This window comes from Pleurodeles waltl, chromosome 1_2 (genome assembly GCF_031143425.1).
Source record: "Pleurodeles waltl isolate 20211129_DDA chromosome 1_2, aPleWal1.hap1.20221129, whole genome shotgun sequence".
Classification (NCBI taxonomy): Eukaryota; Metazoa; Chordata; class Amphibia; order Caudata; family Salamandridae; genus Pleurodeles; species Pleurodeles waltl.
The window spans coordinates 336449959-336476265 of NC_090437.1; the positions used below are offsets into that span (position 1 = coordinate 336449959).

The 26307-nt window shown below is 43.1% G+C and overlaps 1 protein-coding gene across 2 annotated transcripts in view; it reads right to left on the bottom strand.

Annotated features, from left to right (window-relative positions):
• Nucleotides 1–26307, bottom strand: part of DENND4C (DENN domain containing 4C) — a 1359979-nt gene that overhangs the window by 1077730 nt on the left and 255942 nt on the right. For both annotated transcript variants that reach the window (XM_069239287.1, XM_069239298.1), the window contains exon 6: nt 3866–4107. In XM_069239287.1, the coding sequence (XP_069095388.1) occupies nt 3866–4107 (242 nt within the window). The remainder of the gene's footprint in view (nt 1–3865; nt 4108–26307) is intronic.

The following is a 26307-nucleotide window of genomic DNA, read 5'->3' on the forward strand; positions in this document are numbered from 1 at the left end:
TGCATGTGTTGTCTCCTTATGTATGCCGCTATCACGGCAAGGCATTTTGTAAATACTCTGGGGGCTGTTATTCCGAAGGGTAATACCTTGAATTGGTAATGTTTTCCTTGTATAACAAACCTGAGGTATTTTCTGTGAGATGGATGGATGGGTATATGAAAATACACATCTTTTAGGTCCAGTGTTGCCATGTATTCTCCCTGTTTTAGTAATGGGACTACATCTTGTAGTGTCACCATGTGAAAGTGTTCTGATTTGATGTATAGGTTCAGGTTCCTGAGATCTAATATTGGTCTTAGTGTTTTGTCCTTTTTTGGAATAAGGAAGTACAGGGAATAGATCCCTGTTCCTTTTTGGGGATGATGTACTAGTTCTTTAGTCTGTTTTGTTAAAAGTGTCTGCACCTCTGTTTGTAACAAAGTGAGATGGTGTGATGATAGTTTGTGTGTTTTTGGGGAATATCTGGAGGAAAATGTGTGAATTCTATGCAGTAACCATGTTGGATAATTGATAGTACCCATGTGTCCGTTGTTATGTCTGACCACTGATTGTGGAACATTTTCAGTCTTCCTCCCACAGGGGATGTGTGTTGGGGGAAGGTGATGGCAAAGTCACTGCTTGGTGTTAGTGGCCTGCTTTGTGCTCTGGAATTTTCCCCTGGACCTTGGTAATTGTCCCCTGAAGGACCCGCGAAACCCCCCTCTTTGATATTGTGATTGGTTGGAGGGTTTTGTTTGAGAGGTGGATGTTTCTGATGACTGTGGGCTAAAATCTCCCCTATAATGTGGTTTTTTGAATGTCCCTCTGTATTGGGACGAATAGAGCGCTCCCATTGCTTTGGCTGTATCAGTGTCCTTTTTCATTTTTTCGATGGCTGTGTCCACTTGTGTGCCAAATAGCTGTTGCTGATTGAATGGCATGTTGAGGACAGCCTGTTCAATCTCTGGTTTGAAACCTGAGGATCTCAGCCAAGCATGGCGTCTAATTGTCACTGCAGTGTTCACTGTTCTTGCAGCAATGTCGGCGGAATTTAATGCAGATCGTATTTGATTGTTAGATATTGCTTGTCCATCCTCTACCACTTGCTGAGCTCTTTTCTGGTACTCCTTGTGGAGATGTTGGATAATATCGCTCATCTCGTCCCAATGAGCTCAGTCATATCGTGCAAGAAGGGCTTGAGAGTTTGCAATGCGCCACTGATTGGCAGCTTGTGGCGCTACCCTCTTTCCTGCCACGTCAAACTTCTTACTCTCCTTATCTGGAGGTGGTGCATCTCCCGATGACTGCGAGTTGAATCTCTTCCTCGCTGCGCAGACCACTACCGAGTCTGGGGGCAGCTGCTGGGTGATGAATACTGGGTCTGACTGTGGTGGCTTGTATTTCTTTTCAACCCTCGGCGTTATGGGTCTTCCCTTCACGGGCTCCTGAAAAATTTGTTGGGCATGTTTAAGCATGCCTGGGAGCATGGGCAGGCTGATAAGAAGCATGCATCGAGGACAAAGTATTAAAAAGAAAATCGTCCTCTAATGGCTCTGTGAGCATGCTCACACTGGAGTGCAGCCGCCCTCGCCAAGACCTGAGAGTAGGAGGCGCTATCTTCGGGTTTGAGAGGGTTTCAAAGGATAGCACTCCGGGCTATTGTCCGACACAGGGTCATCATAAAGGTCCCATTGGTCCGTATCCTGTTGCGAGTGCACAGTGTGTGTGGGTGACTGTGCAGTGGGCGTTGCAAGGGGAGAAATAGTTCTCTGAGGAGAATGCGGAGGAGAATGTGATGGAGAAAACTGGCGTGGCAGAGATTGTTCTCTAGGACCTTTAGCCTTTGGCTGCTCAGTGTCTGAACGTCCTTGGAAAAACAGTTTCCTTTTGAATTTGAGAGGAGGTGCCGTTTGGATCTTCCCAGTATGCTTATGGATCTGTATCCTTGCCCGTGTTTCATCAAACTCCTCCATTTGGTGAAGTTCCTCCTCAAATCTGTGTCTCTCTTTCATTTGTTTTGAGAGTCCATGTTCCTCGGTGTACGAGGCTTTTTTCGGCTCCGAAGCCATTTTTTTCGGCACTGAAATGCCCATGCTGACAGTAGGCCTCAGCTCCGAAAGACTCTTTTGAGGCTTCGACTCGATGTCGATATTTCTCGGATACGGTTTCTCGGCTGGAGTCCAAAGACTTCGGCACGGATTTGGCCTTCTTCGGTGCCAAAGGTGCTGCTTGGTCACCGCTTGATTTCTTGTGGGTCGAGCAATGGCCTTCCGGCAGTGGCGGCCTTCATTTTTGTTTTGGACTGACTCTGGACTTGGGTCGGGGCAGGCGTACTCACGTGCTGGCCTGCTGTGGGTGGTCGGTCTGCATCGGAGTCGTCCAAATCGGAACCTTGGATGGAGATGGCCATCTCCTCTTCCTCGACGTGCTCAGAACTCTTCAACGCCATCTGCAGTCACCTCGCCCTTCGATCCCTCAAGGTCTTCTTCGAACGGAAGGACCTGCAGTCCTCACAAGTATCCTCTCGGTGGTCCGGTGACAAACACAGATTACAGACCCGGTGTTGGTCTGTGTAGGGATACTTGGCGTGGCACTGTGGGTAGAATCGGAACGGCGTCCGGTCCATTAGGCTTTGATGTTTTCTGCGGTCGGCCCGACCAGGCCCTGGCTGGGCGCGGGAGCCCCGAAGGGCAACCGAAGGTGTGTTTCGCCGGTGTCAATGCAAGATGTTTCACGAAACAATACCGACCATTTTCGATGAATTTAGTCTTTTTCCAACTTGAATACCCAGAGCGAAGAGGAACACGTTCGAACCCGATGGCGGAAAGAAAACAATCTAAGATGGAGTCGATGCCAATGCGCAATGGAGCCAAAAGGGAGGAGTCACTCGGTCCTGTGACTCAAAAAGACTTCAGTACTCCACCGTTGGTGCAGATGTTAACCTTGTCCAGGATTTCCTTCCACATGTATTATGGTGTATATGCGATGTGTGTGTGTGTGTGTGTGTGTGTGTGTGTGTGTCTTGCCGTGCCGTGTGTGCTTGGTGGTGTGTGCGTGCGTGTGTACACTAATAACCTTCCCTCTAGTGTGTGCTAAGTGGGGATGTACTTACGGTTGGTGTCTTCGTGGCCGTCACTGGTCCTGGAGTTCAATAGCCAGCAGGAGCATTGTGAAGACTTGCAATTCGGGTGGCATGACGCCTGGGGCGTGCCTACGTTCCTGAAGGTGAGTGTTTTCTTTTGAGTGAATCGTTTCCGCCAGGCTTTTTATGGCGGTGTGACCGCCCCAGAAAACCTGGTGGTGTGCAGCCTCGTAATAGGGTTGTGGGAAACTGCCTCGCCACCGGCCTGGAAGAGCCTGCCACCGTCTGTGGCGGTCCCTCTGCAGTGGCAGTTCAGGCAACGACTTGGCTGCGTTCTGTTGGTTCTAACCCCATGCTCATAATATGGCGGTCCGCTCCGCCGGGGTCGCGGCAGTGCAACAGTCACCTCCACCGCTGCGGTAAACAGACCGCCAGACTCATAATGACCATCTGAGAATTTACACATCTGCATTACTCATTTTATTTTAACAATATACAATTACAGTTTATTTGTATAATACTTTTTTGTGGGAAGGAAGATTAAGTGATTTGCGGCGACTCAGCCGAAGCCAAGATCCGAAAGCAGGTTTCCAATGAGGAATACATCGAACTAGAACACTGCTAAATTAAACCTCAAATTTTCTTATAAAAACATCATAAAAAACAACAACAAAAAATCAGTTTTTGCTTATGTTCAATTTCACAATGAAGATTTACCATAGTAGTAATTTAAACGCCTTTCTTTGGGCATTACACCTGAAAATGTGGCAAAATATGTGCATGTGAAAAAGCGTGGCAACTTACTTTTCTATCGGCAGGGGGTGAGGTCCACTCACAGACAGCTTGTAGATAAACATGAGGAACTTGCGGAAAGTTTCAAAGAAAGGCCAGTGTGATAGAAGGCAGATACACTTGTTGGAATTAATAGTTTTTGTGGTGACCAATTTTTTCTCCACAGCAGTAAGCAGGCCCAGCTGTATCTGCTGTTTCTCAGTCAAATAGTCACGAGGATAAACCTCGTAAAATTGGATTGCAGCACCATAGACCTACAAATAAAATAAAAGATTTATTACACTATCAGTTCTTAAGTAATTAATATTGTGCCATAGAAATATTTTAAAAACTTCTATGCAAGTCAAAAATATTACAAATAATAACACGAGCACTCATCACACTACATCATTCCTTTTCCGTGCAGTTTATACCCTTGCATACTACACATCTTATAGCATGTGAAAACATAGCATTCATAACATTTATTAATTCTCATATGACATTATTTGTCACAACAAAGTGCATAGTAGAGGGGGGGGAGTTATAGTTAGTGTTGTCTGGAAAGCCATCTCAAAAGAGTGGGTAACAAGGTCCACTACTCATAATTATTTGAAGGTGGTGGATGAATTGTAAATGAAAGTTATAACTATAACCTTAGAATTTTCAATGTTTGTGTAGTTTAAACTGGGTTTGTATAGGGAAAATAAGTGTTCCTAACAGTAACCTTTGAATTCTTTTCCTTGAATTTCAATGGTTTTCAAAAAAATGTTAATAAACATGTTTCAAGTCGCAGAGTCCAGTGTCGCAAGTGGAGAGTTGTTATGTGGTAGTGTGTCATACAGGACAGTGTTGTCAAGTCCACTGTCATAGATTGGACTATTGTAGATTTGAAGTGAGTGGAGCAGAATGTAGTAGTGTATTGTACAATATAGTAAAGAGCTATATATTATAGTGGCAAGTTGCCTCATAGTGGAGTCCAGTATAGTAGACTGCAACAGTGAGTTATACAATGGAGTTGTATGCTGAACAGTAGAGTAGGGTGTTGTAGACTCTCATAATGGAGAAGACTGTTTTAGAGTGGAGTAGGGTGAATTAGAGAGAGTGGAGTATTGTCAATTGGAGTGTTGTAGAGTACAGCAGGAGAGAGTATCAGAGTGGAGTGCCATGCTATATAGTGGAGTGGTGTATCGTAATGAGAAATTTGGTGGCATGTTGTCTGATACAGTTTAGTACACGGACGTAGAGTGGATGGGCATAGGGTGGAATAGTGGCATATTATGTAGTACAGTGTTGTAGAGTGGGGTTGCATACAGTGGAGTACAGTGTTGAAGAGTAAAGCAGCATAAAGTATAGTGCAGTGGCATGTATAGTGTAGTGGCATAGAGTGGAATAACGTGTAGTAGGGTGGAGTATAATGGAGAAGAATACACTGGAGTGGAGTAAAGTGTCAGAGTGGAGTAGCATCTTATAGACTATAGTGGAGTAGCATGTTGTAGACTATAGTGGTGTGAAGTGTAGTAGAGTGGAGAGGCATAGCATACAGTCAAGTGTCATAAATTGGAGTATTGTGTTACACAGTAGAGTGTGTGAGGAGTTGTACAGTATTGGAACATGAGGTAGACTAGAGTGTCATAGCGTCTAGACAATTTTTGTAGAGTGGAGTACAGTACAGTGTTATAGAGTGTATTATAGTGGACTGGCATAGTGTTAGAGTACAATGGCAATGAGTGCCAGAGTGATGAGGCGTACAGTCGAGTAGTGGAGTGGAGTACGGTGTCAGCTGAGTGGAGTAAAGAGGAGTGCAGTGGCATGCAAACAGTTGCGTACAGTGTTGTATAGTGGATCAGAGTATCATGTAGTAGAGTGGAGTAGTGTTGTACAGTGACATACAGTATAGTACATTGTTGTACAGTAGAGTGAAGGCATATAGACAGGAGTAAAGTGTCAGAGTTCCATAATGTGTAGTACAGTGTTGTAGAGAGGAACTGTATAGAGTACGTAGAGTGGATTGTTGTATAGTAGCAAAGAGTGAGGTAAAATCTCATAGAGAGGAGTAGTCGGGTGAAGTGGTTTAACAGTGTGGAGTAAAGTACAATAGTGCACTGGTGTTGAGAGGAGTGGAGTGGCATGGAGTGAAGAGTACTGGCATAGTGTAGGTCGTGAACTGTTATAAACCAGAGTGGGGTCTCGTCGAGTGGAGTGCTACATCATATAGAAAAGTGTCATAGTAGAATAGAGTGTTGTACATTCGAGGGCACAGTGAGAGTGGAATACAGAGTGGAGAGTGGAGGGTACAGGGATAGAGTGGAGTAGAATGCCATAGAGTGGCATGAAGTGTGGTAGACTGTTATAGAGTGGAATTATATAGAGTAGATGTGAGTGGAATGGTGTACACTGTAGTGGCTTAGAGAGGATTACCATAAATAGGAGTAGCATACAGTGGAATACTGCACAGTGGAGTGTAAAAGAGTGGAATGGCATTGAGTGGGGTGGCATACATTGAAGTGGTGTAATGTAGAGTTGGGAAAACTGTTACAAATAGGAGTGGTGTCTTATACAGTAGAGTGGAGTGCTGTGTCGTATAGTGTTGGAAATTGTCAGAGTGGAGTACAGTGTTGTGCAACAGGCTGTAGAGGCATAGAGTAGAGTGCACATTTAGACAGTGGTCTGTATGGGGATAGAGTTGAGTCTAGAAGAGTGACAGAGTGTAGAAGCGTTTTGTAGAGTGGAGATCTCACGCAGATGAGAGTACACTGGAGTGGTGTAGAATGGAGTAGCATAGACTGGAGTGGCGTACAGTGAAGTGGTGGAATACCATACGTTAGAGGAGCAAAGAATGGAGTTGTGTACAGTGTAATAGCATAAAATGTAGCGGTGTACAGTGGAATAGCGTAGAGTGGAGCACAGAGAAGTGACAGAATAGAGTGGAATAGCATACAGTAGAATAGGCTAGTGAGGTGTTCAGTGGTGTGGTGTAGACTGGAGTAGTGTACAGTGGATTGGGGTCGAGTGAAGTAGCATACAGTGGAGTGGCGTAGAGTGGAGTGGTAAAGAGCTGAGTGGCGTCCAATGGACTTGCGCACAAAAGAGTGATGTGTAGTAGCATATAGTGGAGTGGCACAGTGTGGAATAGAGTGGAGTGATTGTACAGTAGAGTGGACTAGACTTTAACGGAGTATACTGGAGTAGCGTACAGTACAGTGACATACAGTGAAGTTGTGTAGACTAAAGTGGCATAAACTGGAATGCGGTAGAGTGTAATAGCATACAGTGGAGAGGTGTGGAGTGGAGTCTAATGGAATAGCGCAGAGTGGGGTACAGTGGAGTAGACTGGCACACAGTGGAGCGGCATGCACAGTGGAATTGGGTAGAGCGGAACAGCATATACTGGAGTAGCATACAGCAGAGTGGCATACACTGAAGAGGCGTAGAGTGGAGATGCATACAGTGCAATAGCATTAAGTGGGCGGATGTAGAGTGGAGTTATATACAGTGTAGTAACGTTAAGTGGACTAGTGTAGAGTGGAGTGGCATACAGTGTAACAGTATTAAGTGCAGTTGTATACATATAACAGCTTAGAGTGGAGTTGTGTACAGTGTAATGGAATGGAGTAGCGAAGAGCCGAGTGTTGTACAGTGGAGTGACACAGTATTTGTGCACAGTGGAGTGGTGTACAATTATATGGTATACAATGGAGTGGCGTACAATGGAGTTGTGTAGGGTAGAGTGTAACAGCAAACACTGGAGTTGGGTCCAACCGAATAGCGTAGAATGAAGTGGCATACGGTGGAGTACCATACTCTGGAGTGGCGTAGAGTGGAGTTGTGTACAGTGTAATAGCATGGATGAGAACAGAGTGGATTGTTGTACAGTGGAGCAGCATAGAGTTTAACAGTGTATAGTGGAGTAGAACGGAGTGGCGTAGACTGGAGTGGACTGCAGTGGTGTGTGGTAGAATATAACAGCATATACTGGAGTTGGTACACTGGAGTGGAGTCCAATCGATAGTGTAGAATGAAGTGGTGTAGAGTGGTGCCAAACACTGAACTGCCGTAGAGTGGGTAGCGCCCAATGGAGTGGCGTAGAGTTGAATAGCATATAGTGGAGTTACTACAGTGGCGTGGCATTCAGATGTAGGTGAAATTTACTAGCAATGTAGCTTGTGGCATGCAGAAAAATGCAACACAGCGAACTCCACTGCCTTGCATTTCTCTGGATTTACCAATCAATGCAGTGCCACACTTGGTGACCTTGGCTTTCTTTGTAAACCTTACTTAAGTACTGTATTGCCTTAGTTATAGTTTGGGTAATGGCATGCCATGGTACATGGCATGACAAGTCAGTATATAATTGGGTAATGGCTATATTTTGAGACTAAAAAGGCACTCACATTCTTTTTACTAGACTTTATCTATGTTCAGTGTTAGGGACTTAGATATAGGTAAGAAGCAGGTCCCAATCCATCACCACTTTATTAAAGAAACAATAGATAGGAAAATGTATTTATACACACACACAGATATCACAAAGCCTAAGTACCTTATAACTTAAATAATACTTACTCTAATTAACGGCAGTACCCAAAAAGCATAATCTCTGCACCATAATGTACAATCCTGCCATTCAGCCATTTTCGCGCAATGTCAAACACAACAGTCTATGGAAAATGCATTGGTGGAAAACTTATTCTGGGACTCCCCCCACCCCTTTAATCTTTGCCCCTCCCATAAGGACTCACCACAAAAAAAATACATTATCTTAAAATGTAGAAAATGCTTTAGATCTGGAAAGTTTTGTGGTGATCAGTCAAATGGGTAAAAAGCTATTAGGTAGCTAATACCCGAGAAATTCTTATCTTTGGGAACAAGAACTATAAGTACAGAGTGGCAATCAGATTTAATGTAATTTCTTTCTTATAATCTATTTTATTTGTTGTGCATTTGCTTATCTTTTTACATAATCATATGACCTTAATGTGTCTTTTAGTTGTTCATGTAGTAATTCTGAAACTTTACACATTCAGTCTAGTTTATTTTTTGGGCTTCCTTGCTAATTTTAGTAGGACTGTGATATATATGAATCCCAAAGTGAATGAAAGCTAACCATTGTTATACAAATTTAGATTGCAATTTTTTTCTAGTGGCCAATAATCCTTTAAATATTAATTTGTGTGGCTCACTGCTACGGTTTTTCATTTTGTTGCACAGGGGTGCTTAAGAAAGATGTTTTTTGTTTGGTTTGTTGGGCCACATTTAGTTAGTGAGCCAGAGAACATGCAAAGAAAAAGGTATTTAGATTAAGATCTATTCTATTTATGTTTTTAATAGTTTCCATAAGTGTGTGCCCATAAATGGGTCTTTCAGTTGTTCATGTAGTAAATTTGAAACTTTACATATGCATCATAGATTGTTTGGGGTGCTTCCTTGCTCCTTTTAGTAGTATTGTGCTATAACATACTACTAATTTAAAAAACCTCTGCACACCCTATTATTTAATGCTGCCAATGCTTTGCACATCCCGCCATCTAGTGTTGGGCTCGGAGTGTTACAAGTTGTTTTTCTTCTAAGAAGTCTTTTCGAGTCACAAGATCGAGGGACTCCCCCCCCCTTTCGGCTCCACTGCGCATGGGCGTCGACTTCATCTTAGATTGTTTTCCCCGCAGAGGGTGAGGTAGGAGTTGTGTATTATAGCACTAGTGCCCATGCAATGGAGTAAATATGTATGTACATAATGTGGTTTAAAGCAATATATTTACAAATTTACAAATGTTCAAGATCAACTTCAAACGGCTACAGGATACCGGGGATGCGGGTGGGCGCATGTGAATCTGCAGCGTCTCATGCCACAAACAGATGTACACTGGGTAAGTGACATTTTCCGTTCGATGGCATGTGGAGCTGCAGATACACATGCTTTGCATAGACTAGTAAGCAGTTATCTCCCCAAAAGCGGTGGTTCAGCCTGTAGGAGTTGAAGTTGTTTGAAACAAAGTTCGTAGTACTGCTTGTCCTACTGTGGCTTGTTGTGCTGCTAACACATCCACGCAGTAGTGCTTGGTAAATGTATGAGGCATAGACGATGTGGCTGCCTTACATATTTCAGTCATTGGAATGTTTCCTAGAAAGGCCATGGTAGCACCTTTCTTTCTAGTTGAGTGTGCCTTTGGTGTTATAGGCAGTTCTCTTTTTGCTTTGAGCTAACAGGTTTGAACGCATTTAACTATCCATCTAGCAATGCCTTGTTTGGATATTGGGTTCCCTGTATGAGGTTTTTGGAAAGCAACGAACAATTGTTTTGTTTTTCAAATTTGTTTTGTTCTGTCAATGTAGTACATTAACGCTCTTTTGATGTCTAATGTATGTAGTGCTCTTTCAGCTACAGAATCTGGCTCTGGAAAGAACACAGGTAGTTCTAGTGTTTGATTCAAGTGGAACAGTGATATGACTTTTGGTAAGAACTTAGGATTTGTTCGTAAAACCACTTTATGCTTGTGTATCTGTATAAAGGGTTCTTGTATGGTAAATGCTTGTATCTCACTTACTCTTCTTAGAGATGTGATGGCAATTAAAAATGCTACTTTCCATGTTAAGTATTGTATCTCACATGAGTGCATGGGTTCAAACTGTGGAGAAGTGTGGCTCAATGGTTAGAGCGGCAGACCCTGAGGCAGAGATCTGGCTCAAGACCAGGGTTCAAGTCCCGCTTCGGCAGGTCTTGGGCTCAATTCCCCTTGACCAGATAATTCTCGCCTCGGTGCCTAATCTAATTCATGGGTCCCACTCTGCAACTCTGGGCAATAGCTTGCTTAATCTCCACAACGGCCCCAACAGCGCTTGGATGCCTGGCTTCACCCTGGGGGTGCTCAGGAGTGGGCGCCTCACAGGGAAAAGCCAGGAGGGGTTCCATAGTGGTATGAGTACAGCGCCTTGAGACCCTAACGGGTGAGTAGTGCGCTATACAAGTGCTAATTTACATTTTTTTACATTTTTACCCATGAGCCGTGTTAAGACAATGTTAAGGTTCCATGAAGGGACTGGTGGTGTCCTTGGTGGGATAATTCTCTTCAGACCCTCCATAAAAGCCTTTATGACTGGGATCCTAAATAGTGATGTTGAGTGCGTAATTTGCAGATAAGCTGAAATTGCAGTGAGATGTATTTTAATGGATGAAAAAGCTAGCTTTTACTTTTGTAAGTATAGTAGGTAGCGGACGATGTCTTTAGCAGATGCGTGTAAGGGTTGTATTTGTTTATTATGGCAGTAATAAACAAATCTTTTCCACTTATTTGCATAGCAATGTCTTGTGGTTGGTTTCCTAGCTTGTTTTAAGACCTCCATACATTCCTGTGTGAGGTCTAGATGTCCAAATTCTAAGACTTCAGGAGCCAAATTGCTCGATTCAGCGATGCTGGGTTTGGGTGTCTGATCTGTTGTTTGTGTTGAGTTAACAGATCTGGTCTGTTTGGTAGTTTGACATGAGGCACTACTGAGAGGTCTAGTAGTGTTGTGTACCAAGGTTGTCTTGCCCAAGTTGGTGCTATTAGTAGGAGTTTGAGTTTGTTTTGACTCAATTTGTTTACCAGATATGGAAGGAGTGGGAGAGGGGGAGAAGCGTATGCAAATATCCCTGACCAACTCATCCATAACGCATTGCCCTGAGACTGATCCTGTGGGTATCTGGATGCAAAGTTTTGGCATTTTGTGTTTTCTTTTGTTGCAAATAGGTCTATTTGTGGTGTTCCCCATCTTTGGAAGTAAGTGTTTAGTATTTGGGGATGAATCTCCCATTCGTGAATCTGTTGGTGATCCCGAGAGAGATTGTCTGCTAACTGATTCTGAATCCCTGGAATAAACTGTGCTATTAGGCAAATGTGGTTGTGAATCGCCCAATGCCATATTCTCTGTGCCAGGAGACACAACTGTGTTGAGTGTGTTCCTCCCTGTTTGTTCAGATAATACATCGTTGTCATGTTGTCTGTTTTGACAAGAATGTGTTTGTGGCTTATTATGGGCTGAAATGCTTTCAACGCTAGAAATACTGCCAGTAGTTCTAAGTGATTTATATGAAACTGTCTCTGCAGAGTGTCCCATTGTCCTTGGATGCTGTGTTGGTTGAGGTGTGCTCCCCACCCTATCATGGAGGCATCTGTCGTTATTACGTATTGAGGCACTGGGTCTTGGAAAGGCCGCCCTTGGTTTAAATTTATTTTGTTCCACCACTGAAGCGAGGTGTATGTTTGGCAGTCTATAAACACTAGATCTAGAAGTTGACCCTGTGCCTGTGACCATTGTGATGCTAGGCACTGTTGTAAGGGCCGCATGTGCAATCTTGCGTTTGGGACAATGGCTATGCATGAGGACATCATGCCTAGGAGTTTCATCACCCTTTTGACTTGTATTTTTTGTTTTGGATACATGGCCTGTATTACAGTGTGAAATGTCTGTACCCTTTGTGGACTTGGAGTGGCAATCCCTTTTGTTGTGTTGATTGTCGCTCCTAAGTATTGCTGTGTTTGACACGGATGAAGGTGTGACTTTGTGTAGTTGAGTGAGAAACCTAGTTTGTGGAGGGTTTCTATGACATACTTTGTGTGTTGTGAACACCGTTCTTGCGTGTTGGTTTTGATTAACCAATCGTCTAGGTACGGGAACACATGTATCTGCTGCCTTCTGATATGAGCAGCTACTACTGCCAGGCATTTTGAAGAAACTCTTGGCGCAGTTATTATCCCGAATGGCAACACTTTGAATTGGTAATGTACCCCTTGGAATGCAAACCTTAAATACTTTCTGTGTGAAAGATGTATCGGTATATGGAAGTATGCATCCTTTAGGTCTAGTGTTGTCATGTAGTCTTGTTGTTTGAGCAATGGGATTACGTCCTGTAATGTCACCATGTGAAAGTGATCTGATTTGATGTAGATATTTAATGTTCTGAGATCTAATATAGGTCTTAGAGTCTTGTCCTTTTTGGGTATGAGAAATTACAGCGAGTAAACTCCTGTCCCTCTCTGATGAATTGGTACCAGTTCTATTGCATCTTTTTGTAACAACGCTTGGACCTCCAGTTGTAGAAGATCCATGTGTTGTTTTGACATATTGTATGTTTTCGGTGGGACATTTGGAGGGAATTTGAGAAATTCTAAGCAATAACCATGCTGGATAATTGCTAGGACCCAAGTGTCTGTTGTTATTTCCTCCCATTGTTTGTAGAACTTGGTTAGTCTCCCCCCCACAGGTGTTATGTGTTGGGGATTTGTGACGTCGAAGTCACTGCTTGTTTTGTGGAGTCTTAGGACTTTGGAACTTCCCTCTACTTTTTGGGAATTGTCCCCCTCTATATTGTACCCGAAAACTTCCCCGCTGATATTGACTTTGATAAGTGGGCCTTGTTTGTGAGGTTGTGGGTTCCGTGCTTTGTCCTCGAAACCCCCCTCGAAACTGTGTTTTACGGAATGTGCCTCTGCCCTGTGGGGAGTAGAGTGCGCCCATGGCTTTGGCCGTATCAGTGTCCTTTTTAAGTTTTTCGATAGCATGTCCACCTCCGGCCCAAACAACTGCTGTCTGTTAAATGGCATATTCAGCGCGGCTTGTTGTATTTCCGGCTTGAATCCTGATTTACGCAGCCATGCATGTCTCCTTATTGTCACTGCTGTGTTTACAGTTCTAGCAGCTGTGTCTGCTGCATCCATTGCTGACCGTATCTGATTGTTCGAGATACTCTGTTCTTCTTCCACCACTTGCTGTGCTCTCTTTTGGAACTCCTTGGGCAAATGTTCTATAAAGTGTTGCTTTTCGTCCCAATGAGCCCTATCATAGCTGGCCAACAAAGCCTGTGAGTTGGCAATACGCCACTGGTTTGCTGCCTGTGCCGCCACCCTTATCCCTGCCGCGTCGAACTTACGACTCTTTGTCTGGAGGTGGTGCATCTCCTGAAGTGTGTGAGTTCGCCCTCTTGCGAGCTGCCCCCACTACCACCGAGTCCAGTGTTAACTGTTGTGTGATGTACACGGGGTCTGTTGGTGGCGGTTTATATTTTTTCTCCACCCTTGGAGTAATGGCCCTTCCTTTCACAGGCTCCTCAAACACTTGTTTGGAGTGTTTCAGCATTCCAGGTAGCATGGGGAGACTCTGGTACTGGCTGTGTGTGGACGACAGTGTATTAAATAGAAAGTCGTCTTCAATTGGCTCAGCATGCAGGCTGACATTATGAAACATCGCTGCCCTGGACACCACCTGTGCGTAGGCAGTACTATCTTCTGGTGGTGACGGTCTAGCTGGATAACAGTCAGGACTGTTATCTGACACTGGCGCATCATAAAGATCCCACGCGTCTGGATCATCCTGACTCATCCCTGTATAAATTGGGGATTGCATCATTGGTGGAGTGGCTACCGGTGATGGTTGTGGAGAGCGTTGTGGAGATGGTGGCGGGGTTACTTGTTTAGCCACCTTCGCCTGTGGCTGCTTGTCTGTCTTTCTCTTGGAAGGCAAGTTTTCGTTTCATTCGAATCGGAGGGAGAGTACTGATCTTCCCTGTTTCTTTTTGGATGTGGAGCCTTCTTTGGGTGTAGTCTGGCTCCATTGTCTCCAGTTCCTGTCCAAATCTATGTGTTTGCATTTGTGAAGACAGGCCTTGTTCCTCTGTGTAGAAACTTGATTTCGGTTCCGAGGCCGGATGTTTCGGTATCGAAACCTTTTCGGCTGCCTTTTTCGGTTCCGACGACACTTTTTTGCTCTTCGGCGTACTGATTTCTCGGTGCCAACTTGGTTCGATGCCGCTCTCTCGGTGCCGAGATTGTTCTGCCCCGGTGTCTCGGGCTCGAGTCTGCTCTGACCCAGTGTCTCGGGGTCGAGTGTGCTCTGTGCCGGTATCTCGACCGGAGTCGGATGACTTCCACACATGCATGCCCTTTGTCGGTGCCGATGCCCGGTCACCTATTTTTCGGGTTAAGCCATGGCCTGTTGGTGGTGGCGTCCCCTGGGCTTTACTGGTCTTTACGTGAGTGTTGTGCATCAACGTCTTACTCACGGTTTTTGGCGTCTGTTCAGGATCGACCTCTTCAGAGTCCGAATCCTCGATGGAGAAGGCTTCCTCTTCTTCCTCCATGTGTTTTTGTCCTGTCGGCACAGACGCCATCTGTAGTCTTCTTGCTCTTCGGTCCCTTAAAGTCTTCCTGGACCGAAATGCTCGACAGGCCTCACAGGTATCCTCTTTGTGTTCTGGCGACAAACACAAATTACAGACCAAATGCTGACCTGTATAAGGATACTTGTTGTGACATTCGGGGCAGAAGCGGAATGGGGTCCGTTCCATTAGCCTTGAAGACGCATACGGTCGGGCCGACCAGCCCCCGCCGGGGAATCAAACACCAGTCTTAGCGTTAAAAAAAAAAAAAAAAGGTTACAATACACTCCCATTTTTAAAGGTGCCTCATAAAGAGAGAGGACTGTTGCTTCGCTTCAGTGTTCAAAGTAAGTGCCACCAACAATGAGGGTATCTCAGTTCAGTTATCCATGGTGACAACCACAGGTCTCTCTAGTAGAGTTTGCTCTCCACAGTGGGCACAGATCCCTTTTTTTTTTTTTTTTCTTTTTTTTTTTTTTAAATCACAAATTAATTTCATGCATGATGTATACCGTCGCACATTACATCATTCTAAAGGGGGTGCTTGTTGTTGAAAAATACAACCACGTGTCCCACCCACTTGGCGACTGCTGTAGAACGAGGGGCAAGGTATACATTGGCAAAAGACTTGAACTTCAAAAGGTTCAAAAGTTAATGCATTCTTTTAATTAAAGACTTATTCATAATTTTAAGAAATACATCAGAGTCGAAAATCCAGTAAAAGATGGGGAAGGTGTATTTCTAGCTGCTTTTGTGTCAGGATTAAGGCCAGAGATTACTAACCACATCCAGCAAAGTGAGCTGTGTCGGGTGACAAAGAACATCGATGAGATGTTTAAGCTGGCAATAAATAGTAGTGATTATTTTGATGCAAAGCAGAAAACACTCACAGAGAAGTTAATGATTGCTCATATAAAACAGTGAGAGAATGGGTTCCGAATTCAAATGAATTGACATATAAAGTTTATACTGTCTGGTATGAATGGGATGAAACATATACATAGTGGATACATAGGAAACAGAATGATGCTGCAGGATGGTGGAAGAGGAATTTTAACAAATGATGGAATGAACATGAGTGTCAAAATTATGAAAGAAATACAGCTCTCAACTTCTGTGGGAAGATTGGCAGTGGAAAAGGGAATGCTGATCAAATCCTAAATGGATTAAGGGAAATGTGGAAGCTGGTCTGCAGATGCAAAGAAATATGATGAATCGCCACAATTTTGAGCAGAATGTGCACCAGTCTTAGAGGTACACCAAAGGGGCCTAAATATTGACAGAGAAGTCAATTGCCACCCTATTCCATTTGATTGATATGGGGGCTACCAGATCTACAGTTCCTTCTGTAGATGTCCCAAACCTACTCCTCTCTGGAAGAAAAGTCCAAGTTGTAAGATCAGTAGTAACAAATTGTTAGTCAAGTTACAGAAAATGTCCCTGTAAAGTTGACAGATGGAGAATAGGTACGTATTTATTTTGTGTGAATCAAGTCCAGTGAACTTGTTGGGAATGGACTTGTTTAGAAAAATGAATTGTGTGATTTCCTATACACTGGATTATGTTGCAATTAAGATACAAGATTCCATGTTCAAAATAAATTAATCAGACTTGTAGGTTTAGTTTAGAGGTCACACAGGCCCTCATTACCAGTCAGCTGAACTACGGTAATGGTCTCTATGCCGAACTAATGACTCGCATCACAAAAAGACCGCAAGTTATTCAGAACTCAGTTGCCAGAATCATTCTGGACCTCCCAAGACGGACCCACTTCACCCCGCCTGAGGAACCACCAATGGCTCCCCATACACAAACTATGCCAATTCAAGCTGCTGACGTGCCTATAATGCCCTGAATAACCAAGGACTAGCATGCCTTAACTATCCCCTGAATTTCCACCACTTCACCGGACACCCGCACTCCGCCTCTACCTCAGTGGTGCATTGTATAATAATGTGCAAGACAAACAACATATATTTTGCATGTTGTCCAGCAGTACCAAATTCAGCTGAGATTTTGTTTCAAATTCCATCGGAAGCAGAATGGTATACAGGTATTGATTCTTCTCAATTCTTTTTGCATGAGAAGTCACAGATCCCTTTTGAGGGTAAACAAAATACAATTGCCTTGTCGAAACATTTAGCAGAAAATGAACAATGTTTCCCCAACAAAAATGCAGTACTGTAAACAGGGAATATCTTGGACACCCTGATTGTCTGGAGCACTCAATATAAATTTGATCTCAAAGAGAATTCTGAAATAATTAATATTTATTCAAGTAAGGTATACAAAAAGCCATTATATATAGAACAAACCACAATATTTTAAAATGCAACAAAATATTTTAATACAAGTGCCACAGATAGTATACAGTAATATATAAATCTAAGGTGTACAACAACAATGAAAGTAGTACAAGGATCTTCAAAACAAGATTTTTTTTTTCCCCCTAAAAATGTGTTATTTGCTCAGAGATTACACATAGATAAGAGAATCTGTCATGCTCAATACATTTACAACAAACTTCTGGTACTACAAACTTTGCGTTTGGTCGAAATGTGGATCCTGAGATACTGGACTGTGTAACTTATTTTTTCATTACATCTGGAAGACGATCTTTTGTCTTATTTATCAGAAAGGAAACTGGTTGTTTGTTTTGGCTGGTCATAGTGAACAGGAAACTTCAGTACGTAGAGTATTATAAACTACACATTATGTATTATTTGTTCTTGTTCCAGCTTTTGGATGGTATCTCTAAATTGTGGCACACGTATACTCTCAGCTCTGAATAGGTATAGCAAACAAAACACATGTCTGCTGTTCTTTGCAAATGTATTGGACAGGGAGGATTCTCTTGACAGTGTATGATCATTGAGCAAATAGCACACATGATGGGAGAAAAAAGAATGTTTGAGAATCCTGCTACTGCTTTGATTTGGATTGTAACCATTAGATTTGTACATTATCATTCGCCGTCTTTAACACTTGTATTAAAGTGAACTACATTATAAAAACAATTGTGCTTTCAATGTATATAAAATGAGGGCTTTTTGTAAAGCCTACTTGAAAATACAATATTTTATCAGATTTCTCTTTGATATACAATTTACATTGAGTGCTCCAGGCGATTCTGATTCCTTGTATTTGGTACTGCTGTTAGCAATTTCCATACTTACACTGTGGTAGCAGGAGTGTAGTCTGTTTTATCTTTTCTTACATGATAATTTTTTTGATATTGACCACACTCCCTGGGGGGGCTTATGTGGGTGTGTTGTCCCCTATATTTGTGATAGTTGATATCTTGGACTCCATATTGAAAAAGGTGTGACAAAAGCCTCAAAAGAACGTGTTTCTGCAATTCAGAAACTGAGTTTCCAGACAACACAGAGAGGTTTGGATGTTTCTTGGAACTATTGGTACTGTATTCAGTGGATTCCAAATTTTTCCTTAATTGCAAAGTCTTTAGTAAGGCTGCCCTGCAATGATGTTCAAGATGCAGTATCACTTAAAGAATGCTGTTATGCATCTGAAAATCGTGAACATGAGTGTGTGTCCTGAGCCCACGCTCGGGATGCCGGATTACAATTTAAGATTTTTTTTTTTTGTCATAAAAGTGGTAGATATGCCCTTTCGATTTTTACCCAGAAACATGGAAACATAGAAATCTCATGCGCAATAGCTTACTTGTCAGCTCTGCTGGATTCAGTATCTTTAAGTCTTCCAGGATGTCTGAAATCGGTTGCAGCTCTTTGCATTCCCACTGAACCAAGTGAAGGGACTGTAATAGGACACACTTTAATGGTCTATATTCCACATTCAGTTTAAATTATTTTGACAAGAACGAGAACTCAGAATTTAACTAACAATAAGATGACTCATTATGAGCAGGTGATAGTTGCTACTGAGAACATCTCTATTAAGAGGATTAACATGTTGAACCCTGTAACACTGCTTCCTATTTCAGACAGATTGTGAAACAAGGAAAATTATTAAATGAATAATGAATCAGAACAGGAATGCATAAAGTCGACTGAATTATGCACAAAACCAAGAGCAGACATAATTTCCTCTTGAAATAACGATCTGACATGACTTCTTCATGATTCTTGTTTGAGAGACCAATATGGTGCATTGAGAGCTGCCAATGTAGTATGCACTATTTTGAGACTTTGGAACTATCTCCTCTGCCGAATGTTACTTCAGCACAAGTGGCGGAGTTGGATGCATTGACTAGAGCTTGTTGCAAATTTGGATGTGACAATTCATATAGACATCTAAAATAGATTTGGAGTTTTGCATGACTCTGGTCAGTTTTTGGTCACCAACTGGGTTTTATGATCTCTCTGGAGACCATATTAAAATAGTGCTTATATGCTGAACTTGCTGAAAGCAATACTGAAGCCGAAGGAAATTGCTATAGTCAAGTTATGTTGCCCTTCGGGCTGGAAAAGATTTAGTCACACTTGGCGAAATGGAAAAATACTCTGCATTACAAGAGTCTGTTGTGCAAGAAAATGAGCCTGACCAAAGTTCAAGAGTAAGTTTAGTCGAAAATGCTGAGTGTAAACTATTTCTTGATGAGTTTAATTCAGACTTCTCTGAGCAAATTGAGAGATTTACAGCAAGATGCCCCACATGATGAGAAAAAGAAACCAGAGAGACTAGGATAAGAGGAGCTATTAGGCTTTGCATGTGAATGATGAATATAAATAGGTCTTACGCAATGGAATTTTGTATACCATTTTCAAGTATCTCCACAACAGAGAACATGCAGGAAGAGATAGCCTCACAAAAATATTTAATGAATATTGGAAAAATACAACATGATTATGTTTATTCCATGTGTCTTGTGTTAGTTAAATAAATCAAGGAAAAATACCATAAACCTTCATGACTCATAGGAAAATCAGAGGGCCTGTTTACATAAATTCAAACAGATTTTAATAAAGAAGCTGAATTTTATTGGATTGAAATACATCTTAGTAATTATCTGCTTATTCTCTAAATAGGTCGGAGTTCATCCCACTAGAAAATCAGATAGCCGTATAGTTGCCAATTTGTTTTTTTGAGAGAGTTAAAACCTCCTTTAGGCCTCCCAACTTCAATTGAGAGATAATGGAACTCATATTAGGCTTGAGGCTCTACAAATCAACTGTAAAGCATCTGAAATAAGACATATTTCATAATATTGATCTTAATTTTCTGGAGTGGTAGAGAGAGAAAAAGGGCACTCAAGAATAAAGTGGCAAAAATGTGTGCTTCAACAGGGCTTAAGTGGCCAGATGCACTTCTTGTTTTGATAAGCACGAGAAGTACTCCTAATAAAAAGACTGGTATATAACCACATGAAATGGCCATGGGCAGAGCAATGAAGCTTACATAGGTTTCTTCAACTGCGCTAGTTTCAATAAGTGATGTCTTCGAGCTAGTTTACTGCAAAGGTCTGGCTGATATGGTGAAATCGGTCTATCATCAGGTGATTGTGGCAACAGAAGACACAAGACACACTGCTGGTCATGACCTGAAGCCTGGGGGTTCGCAAACATGTGAAGAAACTCTGTCCTGAACAACGCTGGGGAGTTCCCTATTAGATGATCTTGAAAACAAACACAGCAGCTATATATGCTGGAGTGCTGCAGTGGAGCCACGCTGCTTATGCAAAAAGATCATGAACAGCTAAAGAAGTGGATTAATCAGCAGTCAAGAGTCAAGTATAAGGAGTCAAGTATGAAGTCAAGATTCAAGCCAAGCTAAGCGTTTGCAGTGTAGATCTTTTAATTGGAGTGGGAAGCAGGAGGATTGCGAACATTATGAAACTGAGGAAGATGCAAGCAATGAGAGTAATGAAGCGAGAAAGTTTAAATTTGAGGTTAACACACATTATGATGAATAACCTGAAAATTCTGAAATCCAGTTTTAAAGAAGAGATCAGAGCAAAGAGCTGCTACAGTGCAAAAGTAAAAAGCATGAGTGTTATTTAGTGGTCTCTGAAACAACAAAGGAGAGGTTGCAGTTGTCTTCAAAGTTACAAAGACTCCCAGACGCATAAAGAAGTTTGCAGTAAACACAGCATACAAAGAAGAACTTGATCAAAGCTCAAGTTCAAACTCAAGTATCTGTTAAAATACAGAAACTGTGACAAAGACTGTTGCTAAAGAAACAAAGACAAAGGAAGATATTCAAAGAAAACAGAACTTGCATGATAAATAGCTGTGAACCAGCTGGTAAATATGAGACAGAGAAACTAGTGATAGTGAATTATCAGTGGCCACAAGTGCACCAAGAAGGAAAGTGACAAAAACAAAGTATGCCTCGCCTGAATAGGTGTATCTAGATACTGTATCTGAAGAAGGTGATGAAGCAGTAGAGTTGAAATAACAAAATAAAATAATATTTTAAAAAAGGAGTTTCTTTTTAATTTTTTAGAGCCACAATAGATATTTCTGTTCCGATTTGAAGATGGGACTTAACAAATGCTGTAGATTTATAGGTATTACAATGTTGATAATAGTAGTTTTAGTTAGGCTGCAGTGCTTACTATTTCCAATGCTGTATGTTTTAAAGATGGATATATTAATAGATAATCAAGATAAAATAGGGCATGGGTACTCGCAAACATTTTCCCAGGGGCCACAAAGTTTGGTTTATGATGTGACAGAGGGCCGCATTGATGCTAGCTGGATGGCAGCCGTCGGCGGGGAGGGTTGGGGGGTGTTTGGAGTGGTTGGGGGTGTGCAGTATGGTGGGTGTAGGAGAAGCGAAGCATATACATCTAGTGGCTGAAATGCATAAAGTGAAACCAGAAAACCTGCTATGAATCCTGGCTTCCCCACTTTACCAAAATGTGTGATCCTAGACAATTCTTTTATTTAACTTTCCCTCCTTTTTCTTCATTAGTGCATATACGAGAATCTCAAAATACATGACTTCAGGATGTGCACTGTACAAAACCTTCTCCTGTGTTTGATTTAATAAACTATAATAATGTTCATGTGTAATAGGAACCCAGGCCACCCAAAGAGTGAATATGAAAACCAACTTGCCTCTTAGTTAATTATTGGCATTGTTTTCAAATGGGGGGGAATGAATGTTTCTGGATTTATGTTTGAAAACCATCACTTAAAAAGAAAATGCTTCTCCATGCACTGATATAATCTGATGTACTATGTTGAAACGATTCTGCATGTTAATGATAATCAGTTTTTGATTTTTGAAAAGCCCTTATTATATTTTTCAAATGTCTTTAAAAATGAAGGTGTTCCTACAGGTACTGGACAACGTAGTTACTTACTTTCTTTGCCTCCGATTAATGTTTAAATTAAGGCTTGCCTTTTATTTAACATATTTTTAATCATTGTGCAGAGTTAAGTAAACAGCAGCCCAGTCCTGCTGTTGAGAAGGGGGTCGCAAGTAAAGGGCAGGAGGGCCGCATGCAGCCCCCAGGCCGTACTTTGAGTAACGATGGAATAGGGCATGATAGTCTTGAAACTAAAGACTTCACAAAACTGAAACAATAACAGATGTGGAAGCATGTAGATATTAAGTAACAGAAGAGATAGAATGGAATTGTGAGGAATACCACATTTCAGTCCTGTGGGTTCTGACCTATTTACATGGCAAAAACATATGACAATCAGTTTAATAAAATATATGCCAGTCCAGAATTTTCTCCGAAATACCAACATCCTGTAGTCAAGATATTAAGGGGTAACAATTACTGGTATGAAGTACAGCCGATAGGTACATGAAAGAACAGTGCTGCAACCTCTCCATTGCCTGCCAGTCTTCATAGGTTATCTGCTACAGATATCACTAATTTGGTATTCCTGCCTGGTCTGAAACAGGTTTGATGGGGTTCCAGTAAGTCATTAGTCCTCTATTTTTAACTGAATATTGACAATTTTATCAAGCAGTTTAGACAAATATAGTAGCAGAAATACAGGTTAAAAATTATTTAAGTCTGATGAGTCCAAACAATAGAGTCTTGATGACTCTACGTTTTCAATTTTCTAGGAATATGTCAGTGGCAAGAGAGCCATTAAATTCTATCAAAAATCATCAATGACAAAAAGCTAAGAATACACAACCACACTGTTATGCCTTTTATCTAACGGAGGACCTGATGGACAACTACATCTGATAAATCCCATCAGAGATGCTTTATTAACTGTGAAAAATTTGCTATGCTTAGGAATATTGAAGACAGGAGGGACAAGGATTCAACTAAAGATGGAGCGGAAAAAAACCTTCCAAAATTGAATTGCTGATAGTATAAACCTTGAAGCGAAGGAGGATGAAGCTCATTACAAAGTATTTCAGAAAAATGTACATTTGCAATAGAAGGGGGTGAATGTAGCTCATTAATAATGTGAAAAAGTTTCTTAGCTAGTTTTGGAGCGTGTGCAATTCACAAACTGTGGTACAGAGTTCTGGCATTTTCAATCATTTCTTTGTACAATTTACACTAAGAAGGATAGACTGATTTAAGGTTGGGGCTGGCTGATTTCTTCCACTTTCTCTTAGCTCAGCGAGATTTAAGTTAAAGCATCAAGATGGCAGTTGCACTCTAAGAGTGCTCCAAACCCCTCCGTCATCTGCTGCCATCCACAAGCCTTCAGGATGTGCGTTGTTTCCTAGAAGTGCCTAGTAGTATCTCCGACCTGCTCTGTATGCTGCCTGCTCCTGAAAGGGCAACGGGGTCACATCTATCCAATATGCTCAGACTCTTCTGTCTTCTCAGGTGTCGACACCTGAGCTTTCCGATCCTTGCTTATCAAGGGGATCGCTCCTTGCCCTTCAGCCTCTTCCTGCTTCTCGTCCTGAGGCCTACACATGTCGTGGAGCAGGCCCTGTGGCACGTCCAACCTCAGGGGAGGTAATGCCGGGGTTGATGTGGGAGGACTGCACGCCCATCTGGCCTCCAACATGCTTGGGCACCCGCCCGCTTGCTCACACCGGAGACTAACTGCAGCGTGGCAGGGGTCCCGTAACGTGGGCACGGGGTTCCGCAGATGCCTGCATGACAGCGCCCAGCTCCGACTGCCTACATCTGCCGGATGAGTTCTAACCACCAGACAGCCCCGTGGGCACTGGATTGTCTCCTGGCGATTAGGTATGTCGGTGCCAGTAATCGGCTCCCCTGCCAGCCATGCAGGCACTGAACCCATGGGATCAATTGTGGTGGCACCTCCCGGCTGAAGATGGGTCCCTTGGTGGCCCCCTGGACTTCTTCCATTCTTGGGGCAGTGGTGCTGAAACCTGGTAATCTCACGGCCCCGTGACCTTGGGACTGGGAGAAACACTACAGGTCCTGAGGCTGCCAATGTGGAAGCATCAGCCTGAGGCTGCATTAAGTCTGCATAGCACTCGCTCCCTGTCCCTCCTGCCGATAACATCGGGCTATTTGCTACCCACTGCCCATATAAGTCACCGCACAACTTACTTGCTCAGACTGGGCCCTGTATTCTCAGAGCGCCACGAACTCAGATCCATCTTAATTGTCCATCTATCTGGTGATGTAGTGTCTGGATCCGAGTGTGGTGGTTGGAAGAACAGCCCTGTGGGAGTGCATATGGCCCCCTTTGTTGCTGGACACTCCGTCCAGGAGCCTTCCAGTGGCCTACGTACTGAAGTATACGAAGGGCAACACAATTAGCTGCTTAGCCCATGCCCTGGACTCGGCATCTGGCGTTACTGGTGGTTTTTCTGTCGGGTGTTGCCCTGTGCCCCAGTCCGTATCCTGAAGACCTTGCCTGCCTCCACAGTGTCTCATTCACCCAAGTCATGGCTGGGACTGAGCTGAGCAAGGGCACCAGCCCCCAGGCCCGGCTGCTCGTGCGGTCACATTTCTATGGCAAGTAGTCAGGGTCCCCTCCAGAGCTCCGCCACAATGCCTTAACTCACAGCCGCCTTGGTCAAAGACCAATCCAACCAACAAGGGGCCTCCCAGACCCGAATGGACCAGTATACTACAGCTCATGGACAAGCTAGGAGTAAATTTGTGGACAGCTCACCGTCCGAGGGTGACCCGGCCACAATCCTCCAAGCCATCCACACGTCACAATCTGCCATGGTATACCAAGATCGGAAAGGTGCACCTTGATGGGGCTCTTCCAAGCCAGAACCTACACAACACCATGATTAGAGTCACTGAGCCAGAGACCTGCCTGACCACAGTGGAAGACAATGTCACCAACTTAAAATTGCAGGTCTCCTAACTCCTCTTGCACACAGCAAAACTTCACTGCCGCACAGAAGACGCTAGGATTCGCCCCGGGTGAAATAACCTGTGCTTCCTGGGTATCCCTGAAGGCGCGGACCCCCCAGCAGAATTTCTTAAAACCTGGATTATAACTTGGATGTCTCCAGATCAATTATCTCCTTGGTTTGTCAACGAAAGGACACACGGAGGCCCGACACCTAGGCCACATCCACGGGCTCAGCATTGATCCATGATCACTGCACCAGTAATTTCAAAGACAGAGATGCTATCCTGAGAGTGGCCCGCTCTGGTCCAGACCTTAGATGCCACAATGCAAGGGTGCTTATTTTTTCCAGATTACATCAAAGAAGTCCAACACCAATGGCGTTCATACAGTTAAACAGAAGCATTCAATCTTTCCTATAAGCGGTTCTCTCCAGCCCAGCTTAGAGTTTATATGCAAACAAGACTCGCTTGGCCTGCTCCACAGGCCAAGCATCCCCCCACCCCCACCAAAAGAAGAAAAAGGAACTGCACTCGCTCTTGCAGAGCGCATGGTGCACAAAGACCCAACTCTTTTTCTCCATCCCCTCATGTACAGGACCCCGCGCCATCTGCAACAAACTCATCCCTCCCTCCCACTGCAGTGGACTCTCTGCCAAATCAGTATGGCCTGTAAGCTGTGAACACCACTTCTCCAGCTGAACAAGTGGCAGACACCGTCCTGTTGCAGAGCCCCACGATATGACCTATCGGATTCCCTGACTCAGAGCAGGTGCTCAGCACTGTCCCTTGTTACTTACTTTATACCTCATATCCTGATGGTTGCCTTTGATGCTACGCTAAGGAGCGTTCCACCACTCCATTCCAGTTATGAAGTTGTGTTGTGCTTTTGTTCCTAGTTTGTGGGCCACAGATGCTGCTGGAAGCATAAGGTAAAGGTGTTGTTGGGGGGTTGGGACTGTGCAATGTCCTTTTGAGAGGGGGGGGGCACTTGTTTTATAGTACTTTTCTTTTTCACTGCACTCAAACACATACTTATGTTACAACTTCAACACCATAGTCTGGATACACTGCCATTCTATGCACATACAGGGCAAATGCTCTGGATGAGCTTTTCTGCAGGGCCAATTGCTTCCTGTT